The sequence below is a fragment of the Podarcis raffonei genome, chromosome 2 (assembly GCF_027172205.1).
Source record: "Podarcis raffonei isolate rPodRaf1 chromosome 2, rPodRaf1.pri, whole genome shotgun sequence".
NCBI lineage: Eukaryota > Metazoa > Chordata > Lepidosauria > Squamata > Lacertidae > Podarcis > Podarcis raffonei.
This window is the reverse complement of record NC_070603.1, coordinates 107755443-107767640: the sequence shown is the minus strand read 5'-3', so window position 1 is coordinate 107767640 and position 12198 is coordinate 107755443. Positions and strand designations below refer to the sequence as shown.

The 12198-nt window shown below is 47.4% G+C and overlaps 1 protein-coding gene across 2 annotated transcripts in view; it reads right to left on the bottom strand.

Annotated features, from left to right (window-relative positions):
- GABBR1 (gamma-aminobutyric acid type B receptor subunit 1) overlaps positions 1-12198 on the bottom strand; it is a 308383-nt gene that overhangs the window by 160173 nt on the left and 136012 nt on the right. For both annotated transcript variants that reach the window (XR_008329165.1, XM_053378896.1), the window contains exons 11-16: positions 8995-9060; positions 8237-8428; positions 5879-6121; positions 4986-5049; positions 4097-4174; positions 2728-2878 (exon numbers count right to left, since the gene is read on the bottom strand). Coding sequence is in view for 1 of the 2 variants with exons in the window: in XM_053378896.1 (XP_053234871.1) it covers positions 2728-2878; positions 4097-4174; positions 4986-5049; positions 5879-6121; positions 8237-8428; positions 8995-9060 (794 nt within the window). In the remaining variant the exon portion in view is untranslated. The remainder of the gene's footprint in view (positions 1-2727; positions 2879-4096; positions 4175-4985; positions 5050-5878; positions 6122-8236; positions 8429-8994; positions 9061-12198) is intronic.

Below are 12198 nucleotides of genomic sequence, written 5' to 3'. Positions count from 1 at the left end.
GGGAGGCGGTATCGATAGATTTTATGACTGATCTGCCTAAATCCCAGGGGAAAACTGCCATACTAGTCGTAGTAGACCTGTTAACTAAGATGGGTCACTTTGTAGCTTGCTCACATGCAGTCACGGCGGAAGAGACAGCGAAATTGTTTGTAGAACATATTTTTAGGCTGCATGGCGCCCCCTTGAGGGTGGTCTCCGACAGAGGGAAACAGTTCACGTCCAGATTCTGGAGGAAACTTATGAGCTTGTTGCACGTAGAGGTCAACTTTTCGACTGCCAGGCACCCTGAGACCAATGGGCAGGCGGAGAGGGCAAACGGTATCCTCCAACAATACCTGAGGTGTTATGTCAATGACAGAGAGAACGATTGGGTCGAAAAGTTAGCGCTAGCGGAATTTGCTTACAATAATGTGGAGAATGTGTCCACCGGGATGAGCCCCTTTTTGGCTAATTATGGGTGCCACCCCAGGGCGTTTCCAGGGGGAGGAGGGGAGAGATGGAGTGTCCCGGCCGCTGAGCATTTTGTAGAAGAAATGGAAGCGATCCATCGTCAACTCCAACTCAACTTAGAAAGGGCCAAAGAAGAATATAAGAGGCAGGCAGACAAGAGCAGAAGGGAAGGTGAAACCATTAGGGTGGGGAGTCAGGTCTGGCTATCAACCCAAGGGTTGCCGTTCAAGGGGGGTTGCAAGAAATTGAGACCCAAAAGATTGGGACCATTTGAGGTCATCCAACAGGTCAACCCGGTGGCTTTCAGACTCCGGTTACCGAACCACATGAAACTGCACCCAGTATTCCACAGGTCATTACTGTCACCATATAGGGGGGAAGGTGAAGGGGTATCCACACGGGGGCCAGCCATAGAAGAAAGGGAAAGCAGCAACCATGTGGCGGAAATCATCGACTCCAGGTGGAAGGGTAATCAGGTGGAGTATTTGGTCGCGTGGGAAGGGGAACCGGAGTCGGAAAACACCTGGGTGACGGCAGAGGAGGTCCGTGACGAGATCTTGATCGAAACGTTCCACCAAAGGTTCCCCAGGAAACCTCAGCCAGTAGCGAGGTTCCGGAGGGAGTACTTTGGCACCACCGACGATGAGGAGGAACTGGAAGGATTCAGGGAATCGGAGTTGGAAGGAGGAACAGACTCCGATGAGGAGGAGTACTTGGAAACCGGAAACAGCAAGAGGTGGAGGGAAGTGTTCGAAACTTCGGAAGATGAGGGAGGTTCCTTCAGGGGTTTTGCTCCCTCGCCTCCCACAGAGGAGGGGAGGGAAGGGGGTGAAGGGGGCCCTGGAGGGGAGGTGGATGTCAGGGAACTGCCATCTGAGACGCAGGAGGTGAAAGGGCTCACGGAGGGTGAGAGAGACCATTCAGCTGAGGAGGGGACCAGCAGGGGGAGAAGTGGAGTTCCAAGGGAAAGTGAGTCGGAGGGAGGGCTCAGAGACACTTCAAGCGAAAACAGTGGGGAGGTTTCAGGACCTCCTATAGGGACACCCACTCCTCGCCGGAAACTGTCACGCCGAGAGTCCAGAAGACGCGTTTCCGTTAAGGAGCTTTTATGCTGGAAGAAGTTCCGTAAACGCCCACTGTCCGATTCAACGAGCGACTGATGGAGCCATGCTTAAGGAGCTCCGTCACAGACAGAGGTTTGTGGACTTAGCCAAACTCTGAGGGACTAGGATTTTACGCACAAGCAGCTCACCATCCCATCACAATATATTATTTTGAAGTGGCTTATTTGTACATTTGTATATTTTGAATGACATCATACCGATTATATATTTACTAACAGCTATTAGCCAGCGTGTTGCGTTTGCATTTTTGTAGATTGTCACATTTTGCAACACAGGGATTTGTGTTTGTTCACATTATGGGGAGCAACAGATTAAAGGTACGTTGTCCGGGCTTTGCATGCTCAAGAGCCATGCTGGTGTCGGATGAATGGTGTCTAACACAGAGTCTTGCATAGGGGGATAAGACAGGTGCCAAGTCCTCTCAGAAAATGTATGGATCTGTATCCGCACTGAGAACCTACCCTCGCATGTTATTAGCTCACTTTTTATAAGGCATCTGCATGACGTCATGATCAAAATATACTGTATTTTTCGCTCTATAGGATGCACCAGACCATAAGACGCACCTAGTTTTAGAGGGGGAGAACAAGAAAAGAAATTTCTCTCGCTCTCTGTGCAGCGCCCCTTCAGCGAAGCAGCAGGAGAAACGGAGCCCCTTCCATTTCTCCTCCCGCTTCGCTGAAGGGGCGCTGCGCAGAGAGGGAAAGCTGCACAGCACCTCTCCAGCGAAGCAAAGTCAGGAGAGCAAGAGGGATCGGTGCGCACCGATCCCTCTTGCTCTCCTGGCTTCGGCGAAAGCAACGTGAAGCCTCCGAAGCGCAGCGGGAGCGCTCCTACTGTGCTCCTGAGGCTTCGTGTTGCTTTCGCTGAAGCCATATTGCTTATTCGCTCCATAAGACGCATACACATTTCCCCTTAATTTTTGGAGGGGGAAAAGTGTGTCTTATAGAGCGAAAAATACGGTACTCCTCCCATGTTTTCCCTTCTCAGCTTCTAAGGCTTCCCACCATGCCCCGACTTTACAAAATCCAACTTCTAAAAACTGAATGGAGCAGCTGCACAAATTCCTCAGGTGCAGATGACTCGCTGAGCTGCTGTTCCATAGCTCTACCAGCAGAAGAGTGGGTGACTAAGTAGGTTGAGGGTTACCCACCTGACGTGCCCGTTGTAGATGTTGAAGGCCAAGCAGATGATGGCCAACAGGATACCCACGCTGGAGAGCACCGAGACAGAAATGAAGAGCTTCTGGGAGAGGTACCGGAAAGTGATGATGACCTTTGTGTAGTCAGCTGGCGGGACACCGCCTGTAGGGTATGGGGGGGAAGAACAGAGAAACTCAGGCACCGGGGAGCGCCTCATAGTCCTTTCCACCATTAGCATCCAGGAAGACTATGTTCTTTTTCCCCCCATGAATGGTTTTGCTTACCCCTTTCTGTGACCCTGGAAGACAGAGGGCAAGTTGGCCCCAGCCAATCTGACAACAACAAGGCCGCCGTGTGCATGGATGTGGCTGTGTGGCAACTGCCCTGAATGGCTCAACAAGCGCACAGACTGCCTCCTGACTCAACCCAGTTTCACATATTTCCCAAGGTCATAGCTGTCAACTTTTCCCTTTTCTTGCGAGGAATCCTATTCGGAATAAGGGAATTTCCCTTTAAAAAGGGAAAAGGTTGACAGCTATTGCCCAAGGTGCTTTACAGCAGCTTGGTCTCAGCAGACACTGGGACTTGACTTGTTTTTAAATATATCTATCTCTATTTCTTTGTGGCTCTATCAATCTATCTCTGTGTGTATGAGTAGTAAGAGAACCATGTATGGCACCTTTAGCTACTGGGAGGAAAGATGGGATTTAAATGCAGTAAATAAAATACACACACACACACACACACAGAGAGAGAGAGAGAGTCTAATTTTTCATTCACTTTTGTGAATAGCCACACCTATTTACAAATAAAATGAACCCAAGAAGTCAGGAAATTGAAAGTATTGTATGAACTATTTTGTATGCATTATATCCCCTTCATGGATCACTGCCTTGTCATGGCAAAGGGGCTTGAATAACTCCCAAGAAGCTATGAGCTATGCTGTGCATGGCCACTCAAGATGGACAGGTCATAGCCGAGAGTTTAGACTAAATGTGATCCAGCTGGAGAAGGAACTGGCAAACCACTCCAGTATTTTGCCAAGAAAACTCCATGGACATAAAAAAGGAGAAGCTTTGAGAAGAAAGTGAGAGTTTCCAAGGCATGCACTGGTTCATGGGGTCACGGAGAGTCGAAAACGACTAAACTAAAGTTACCAGTTGTCCCCGTTTCCCGGTGACAGTCCCCGGATTTACAAATCAGTCCCCTGACAAAATTCATCTATTTAGTACGAAGTTGAAAAGTGTCCCTGGATTCATTGGGAAAAAAAATCTGGTAACCTTAGACTAAACAACAACAACATGCATTATATCACTCCTTATTTTCAGTCCTGCGAGAGTCACACAACTGGTTGCCATGCCTAAAAGGTCAGTCTCTTACCAATCCATTTTTCATTGTTGTACCAGGAGAGATTATCCTTGGTGCTGTCATAATACCCAATCTTCTTATAGATGCCATCTGTTGGTAGAAGGAAGCATTACATACAGTCGGGAGGTGAAGCATTGATGCTGGGTAGGAAAGTGGGTAGGGACGCGGGTGGCGTTGTGGGTAAGAGCCTCAGCGCCTAGGGCTTGCCGATCGAAAGGTCGGCGGTTTGAATCCCCGCGGCGGGGTGAGCTCCCGTTGCTCGGTCCCAGCGCCTGCCAACCTAGCAGTTCGAAAGCACCCCCGGGTGCAAGTAGATAAATAGGGACCGCTTACTGGCGGGAAGGTAAACGGCGTTTCCGTGCGCTGCGCTGGCTCACCAGATGCAGCTTTGTCACGCTGGCCACGTGACCCGGAAGTGTCTCCGGACAGCGCTGGCCCCCGGCCTCTTAAGTGAGATGGGCGCACAACCCCAGAGTCTGTTAAGACTGGCCCGTACGGGCAGGGGTACCTTTACCTTTACCTTTTAGGAAAGTGGAACAAACCCCTAGCGGTGCAGGGGATGGGCCTGAGGCTCTCAACTTAAATTTCATGCGGATGTGGGGAGCATGGAAGGAACGGGGAGGGGGGGAGAGAAAATGAGGGGGAAGCCTAAATGGATGAGGGGGGGGGGGAGTCCAGACCTTTGGCTGGGTGGAGAGAGAGAGAGAGAGGGAGAAAGAAAGGGGTGTTAAAGAAGTTAACAAATAATAAGACAATGAATAATGGGAGGCTGAGATTGATCAGGAGCAGTACTGCACAGTGGCATATGGGGTCTGCCCAAAGTATCATGGGCCACACAGAACAGCTGCCTTGCAGGAATGTGTCAGAAGAGAAACGCACAACAACAATGATCCTCGCTCACCCTGCAGCTGTTCGATGAGGGTCCAGGCCATCCGAGAGCCGCTGGCATCAAAGACCACATGTCCCTGGTGAGGAAAGGGAAAGGGAGTTGCATATTCAGTAGTTGGGCCTGGTGAGCACTTCATGTTCCCAATTCCTACAGCTATAATTTGTGGGTTGCCATCTGTTTTTATTCTGATCTTAATCTGATTTTAAGATGTATTTTAATTGATTGTTTGATTTTATGTGTTGAATTTATTATATACTCTGCTGTTAGCTGCCCTGAGCCCGGTCCTGGCTGGGGAGGTTGGGATATAATAATAATAATAATAATAATAATAATAATAATAATAATAATAATACTTTTCAGTGCTTGTGCTTTTTCATGGGGGTGCAGGGGTACACATACCCCTAAACATTTTGTGAATCTTTGTACTTTTGTCCATTTACTGTACAGTGGAACCTCGGGTTGCAAACGCGATCCATGCGGGAGGCACGTTCGCAACCTGCAGCATTCGCAACCCGAAGCGTCGCATCTGCACACATGCGGGACGCAATATGGTGCTTCTGCGCATACGCAAAGCGCCGAAACCTGGAAGTAACCTGTTCCAGTACTTGCGAGTTTCGGTGCGTCCATAACCTGAAAATGCGTAACCCAAAGTGTCTGTAACCCGAGGTACCACTGTATTTATTTTTCCTGATTTGAACTATAAAATGGTGATTTTCTTGAGTCAAAATGAGAGTACCCCTAAACATTTTTAAGGGAAAAAAGCACTGTGCATATTAATACAGGGTCTCCCAAGTTTCAGGGTGGCATACAAATACTGTACAGACAGACAGACAGATATGTGGGCATTTCTAAATCCCAAACATCCACATTCTGCCCCAAGCAGATCCGGTTCAAGAGCCACGCACAGAGACTCCCTCAAAGGCTGAAGAGTTGAGGGCTCGGTAGATCTCATCTGTGATAGTCCTGTTGTTATAATTGAAGTCTTCCAGCCGCAGGCCCTTCTTCACCAGCTCCGTGGAGGTCTTGTTGAGTGCGAGTGCCAGGGCCCAGATGGCATCATAGGCCAGCGGAGCCTCCTGGAAGCCTCCCGTCTCCTCCGGGGATTTTTCCACCCGCTTCGTCAGCTTCTCAATGAATTCCTGTGATGTCTGTAGGGGACAAAAGTGTTAAGTTGTGGGTGAACATATCAGACGACACAGCGATTCTTCAAACAGCTCTTCTTTATTCAGATGCCAGAACAGAACTGAACTGAAGGGCTCAGCCAGCCTGCTTATATAGAGCTCCAGTACCTTGTTACTGTAACAACTTTCTAAAACTATCCAGTCACTGAACATCACTTTCGATCCTTCATTTGCATAACTATCTACAGTATCCCCCTGCTGGCCCAGGGTGAGAACTTCAGTACATAACAAAAAGAAAGATTGAAAATGATCCCCAGACATGTAAATTATGGTTAAGGTCGGATGGATAATGTGTTGTCTCTGTATCACGATTTGATTTTGCTACAGGATTGAGCCTTAAAGTTGCAGCAAGTTTTGTTTTTCCAGGCACCCCTGTCCTTTCACCCCATGTTGACTCTATAATGGCATTTTAATGTTTTGATGTTGTATTTTAATCTGGTTTTCAAGTTGTATTTCAATCAATTTGTTTTTATATCGGTTGTTAGCCGCCCTGAGCCTGGTCTTGGCTGAGGAGGGCGGGCTATATATAAAAGTTGTTATTATTATTATTATTATTAAAATACGTAAGTTAATCCTACCTAGTAAAAAAGAAAAAACCAATGGCTTCTCAAAGATCTGGTGTAAAATTCTTAAGACTGAATAAAGTTTTAAAAGTATTAACTGTCACATGAATCAACTCTCTTTAACAGACAGAAATCCATTAAGGCGAAATCTTGCTTAAAAAATCTGGGAGGGGGGAAGCGGGTTTTTAAAATTTGGTTTTCGTTTATTTGGAATAGTACAAAAGTTTTCGCTCCCTTTGACAGTGTATATTGCTTTCACCATTGTCCATAACCTGCAGTTTGAGCAAACGTCTGGTTTCTGTTTTTTTTTAAAATCACCTCTCAGCTTGAACCAGACCTCTCCAGACTTTCGCCTTGGAGCCAGCTCTCAACAACAAGAGTTAGGCTTGGGACATTTGACAACATTTGTGGCTTAGGACCCTTGAATCTACAAGACCGCCTCTCCTGGTATGCCCCGCAGAGGACCTTAAGGTCCATGAATAACCATAGTTTAGAGGTCCTAAGGAAGTCAGACTATCCTCCACCAGGGCCAGGGCCTTCTCAGTGATGGCTCCGACCTGGTGGAATGCTCTGTCCCATGAGACTAGGCCCCTTCAGGATTTAACCTCCTTCCGTCGAGCCTGTAAGACAGAGCTATTCCGCCTAGCCTTTAATTTGAATTCAGCCTGATCTTTTATTTCCCTTCCCTCCCCCTCCCTTTTTATGAAGATCACCCACTCTTGAGACCCCACAGCTAATTCTCCCCTGGCCTCCTCGCTGGCCCAAGGAGGACCAATTCAGCCAGCTAGCCCTGGGGATTATCTAATTGATTTTTGAATTTTATTGTTATTCATGTTTTTATACCGTATTTTATGCTGCTTTTATAATTAAGTGTTTTAAAGTGTTTTAAATTTGGTTAGCCGCCCTGAGCCCGGTTTTTGAACGGGGAAGGGCGGGGTATAAATAAATTATTATTATTATTATTATTATTATTATTATTATTATTATTATTATTATTAACATCACCTTAGAACACCTGCAGAGTGCATTTCCTTTGCCGGCAACAAATCAGAGCCAGCCTCTACGGCGAGGGCTTCCAAACGTCAGAGTGTGACTTCCAGGCAAGCTTAAAAACCCCAACATTTGACATTTAAAAAGGTAAAGGGACCCCTGACCATTAGGTCCAGTCGTGACCGACTGTAGGGTTGCAGCGCTCATCTCACTTTATTGGCCGAGGGACCCGGCGTACAGCTTCCGGGTCATGTGGCCAGCATGACTAAGCCGCTTCTGGCGAACCAGAGCAGCGCACGGAAACGCCGTTTACCTTCCCACTGGAGTGGTACCTATTTATCTACTTGCACTTTGACGTGCTTTGGAACTGCTAGGTTGGCAGGAGCAGGGACCGAGCAATGGGAGCTCACCCTGTCATGGGGATTCGAACCGCCGACCTTCTGATCCGCAAGTCCTAGGCTCTGTGGTTTAACCCGCAGCGCCACCCACACCTCCCTATCCCCCCATGCCCTCTGAGACGCTCCCTCACCATATTGGAGATGCTGCGTGTGTTCTCTGGGTTCAACATGACAATCTCGGTGGTGATGTGGCCCTCCACGGCCTCCCTCATCTCTTCCTCGGTGCAGTTAATATTCGCATCCTTGATGCGGAACCAGTTGTCAGCGTACCAGCCAATCAGGAACCAGACGTACTTCTTCCCAAACAAGCGCTCCTTGTAGACCTGTCCCCAGTGCCGCAAGAGAGGAGAAATGAAGGTTTGCCAATAAGTAGAGTGGTCCAGTCAGGGCCATGCCATGGCTTGCATTTCATCGCAAGCCTCCTATCACACATTCTAGGAGGAAGGGCTATAGCTTAGTAGGTAAAGCTCTGATTTGCCTGCTGAGAGTCGCAAGTTCAATCTGTTAAGTTGTGGGTAGACATATCAGACGACACAGCGATTCTTCCAAAGCAGCTCTTTATTTGTAAACTGGAACAGAACTGAACTGAGGAGCTCAGTCAGCCTGCTTATATAGAGCTCCAGAACAATGTAACTGTTGCCATTTTCTAAAACTATCCAATCACTGAACGTCACTTTCGATCCTTCATTTGCATACAAACTATCCAATCACTGAACGTCACTTTCGATCCTTCATTTGCATAACTATCTACAGTATCCCCCTGCTGGCCCAGGGTGAGAACTTCAGTACATAACACAATCCCCAACATAGGTAAAATTGGGAATGAAGGAAGCTCCTTCGCTCTAGCTTCTTGTATTCCCAGAGAGGAACCTCCGCCCTAGACACCCACCTCACAGAAGACCTTCCGCGCCTCCGTCTCATAAAAGAGTCCAACGATGATACGGGCATCTTGGCGCTGTAAGGGGAAAAGTAGGGTCAGGTAGCTGGAGGGCGTTTCCACGGAGTTAAGCGCGATCTATTACTTATCACAGATTGATTGGTTATATTTCAATGCCTCTTTTCGTTCAGACGAATCCCAAAGCGGCTTACAAGCAACAGATGACAATAGCAGAGCAGAACGTCACAAATGCAGCACAAATCATATCAAATAACTAACAAATCGTCAGCAAAACGACCCCAAATTATCAAGGAAACAATTACTGCCTATGAAACAGAACTACTAAAAATAAGGTAAGCGTCACAATTGCAAGGAAAATCGCATCACAGGATTCACAAAGTGCTACAGCATTATAAACAATAGTATTAACAACATTCCCAAAGCAGCAACCAAAAATAAACTGAGCATTGCTGAATTCATGCACACATTCTCCTAACCCGATAACTCAAACTTTCATGTATCTTTTAATGAATTGAACATATGAGCACGTAGTTTGCTTCACACACACAACTGGGCCAAAGGCCCATCTTGTCCAGCATCCCGGACCCTCCAAGTGCCCCTATTATCCAGGGAAAGTCCTGGATTTACAGAAGCCGTCCCTGATTAGATTTCTGATTTGATCCCAAAATGTCCCCCTTTTCCTTAGGAAGTCGCTATTTTCATCAGAGAAATGTTGGAGGGTGTGAAGTTATGTGAACCCCCTTCCCAAGCTAAGGAGGTAAGTAACTTTACAACCTTTAGAAGATATTCGAAGGTAGCCCTGTATAGGGACGTTTTTAAATGTTTAATGTTTTATTATGTTTTTATATATGTTGGAAGCCGCCGAGAGTGGCTGGGGCAACCCAGTCAGATGGGTAGGGTATAATAATAATAATAATAATAATAATAATAATAATAATAATGGACATCCCGATTTTCATCAGAGAAATGTTGGAGGGTATGGCAGCCTGTTCTCTCAGTGGCCAACCAGATGCCACTGAGAATCCCACAAGCAAGATCTGAGCTCTCCCTGCGTATAGTTCCCTAGCTTAGCGCTATGCTTCCAACTTCAGCAGAGGCGTAGGAAGGTCAGGTGGTACCTGGAGCGGAAAATTTCTTGTCACCCCTCCACACACATTGACTTTTTTTTTGCCTGCAAAAATGGTTTTATGTTATTTCATATCTTCTCACAAAGGAATAACAAATAATAATAATAATCATCATCATCATCATCATCATCTTTTATTTATATTCCGCCCTCCCCGGCCAAAGTCGGGCTCAGGGCGGCTAACATCAGATACATAACATTGCTATAAAACCAAGCAATAATTAGATTACCTCCTAAAAAGATGTCAAAATCAAATTAAAGTCTAATTAGATGGCTTTCCGCAGGGTTAGGGTTGGGAACAGTGAAATTGAAATTTCAGCCTTCATGACATAGGAAAACGGCTGAGTAAACAGCTATTTTCATGGATGAGGTTAAAGATATTAAATGATATGCATGCAATTTCATATATAGCTATATAATCTCTAGTGTAGTAAGATAAGACCTTTGGAGCAGGCATTTTCAAAAAAAGTTCTTTTATGAACGACCCTAAAAAAGGTAAAGGTAAAAGGACCCCTGACCATTAGGCCCAGTCGTGGCCGACTCTGGGGTTGCGGCGCTCATCTCGCTTTATTGGCCGAGGGAGCCGGCGTACAGCTTCCGGGTAATGTGGCCAGCATGACTAAGCACTTCTGGCGAACCAGAGCAGCGCACAGAAACACCATTTACCTTCCCGCCGGAGCGGTACCTATTTATCTACTTGCACTTTGACGTGCTTTCGAACTGCTAGGTTGGCAGGAGCAGGGACCGAGCAACGGGAGCTCACCCCGTCGCAGGGATTCGAACTGCTGACCTTCTGATCAGCCAGCCCTAGGCTCTGTGGTTTAGACCACAGCACCATCTGCGTCCCATTATGAACCACCCTAGTAGGGCAGTAATTGTTCCTTGATAATTTGTCACACCCCTCCATGATGGCACCTGGGGCGGCCCCCCTGCCCCCCTTTCCTATGCCCCTGCCAACAAGCTGCCTCTATGAAGCAGAGCGTGAAAGTGATGATTGTTCTCCCTTGTTTGTCACAGCAGGCAACCACTGCTCAGTGGTACGCTACTATCTCTTATTAAAAGGTAAAAGGACCCCTGACCACTAGGTCCAGTAGTGACTGACTCTGGGGTTGCGGCGCTCATCTCGCTTTATTGGCCGAGGGAGCCGGCGTTTGTCCGCAGACAGCTTCCAGGTCATGTGGCCAGCAGGACTAAGCTGCTTCTGGCAAACCAGAGCAGTGCACGGAAACACTGTTTACCTTCCCACTGGAGCGGTACCTATTTATCTACTTGCACTTTGACGTGCTTTCAAACTGCTAGGTTGGCAGGAGCAGGGACCGAGCAACGGGAGCTCGCCCCGTTGTGGGGATTCGAACCGCCAACCTTCTGATCGGCAAATCCTAGGCTCTGTGGTTTAACCCACAGTGCCACCCGCATCCCTACTATCTCTTATTACGGGAATGCTATTTATGAGCAATCTGAGTTAGTCTGATTCTTTCCAAAAAAACAACTCCCAAAACCATCAAAGCTACTGGCGTCACCATCTAATTGCGGTCCTGAATTCCTGCGCTGATTGTACATTGTGCAAAGGAGAGCTTTCTTTTGTGCGCCCTGAACTTCCTGCTGCACATCACACTGGCGCACAGGGCGGCTGGCCCAATCTAGCTGCGAATTCTGCATATTTGAAGGAGACAAGGCATTCGATGAGAGAGACGTGCCGCCTCTTGCTTGGGGTTCCTGCCTCTTGCTCCTGCAGCGTGAGCGCCAATGAATCCGAAATGCAGTTTTCATTAATGTTTAATAGACCTTTCCCAAGGAGCCAGGTGATCTGAAGTCACGATGCAAAACACCCTGTTTCTGGGGTGAGGGGAAAGGGGCCACGTTGCCTATAAGCCACCCTGGCCCCATAGGGTCCCAACCAGCAGAGGGAGCAGTCTTTGGGGTAGGCAGGAGATAAGTTCTGCACCAATCAAACAGCCCTCTCTCCAAGATATACCGCATTTTTCGCTTTATAAGATGCACCAGACCATAGGATGCACCTAGTTTTTGGAGGAGGAAAACAAGAAAAAAAATACCGTATTTTTCGCCCC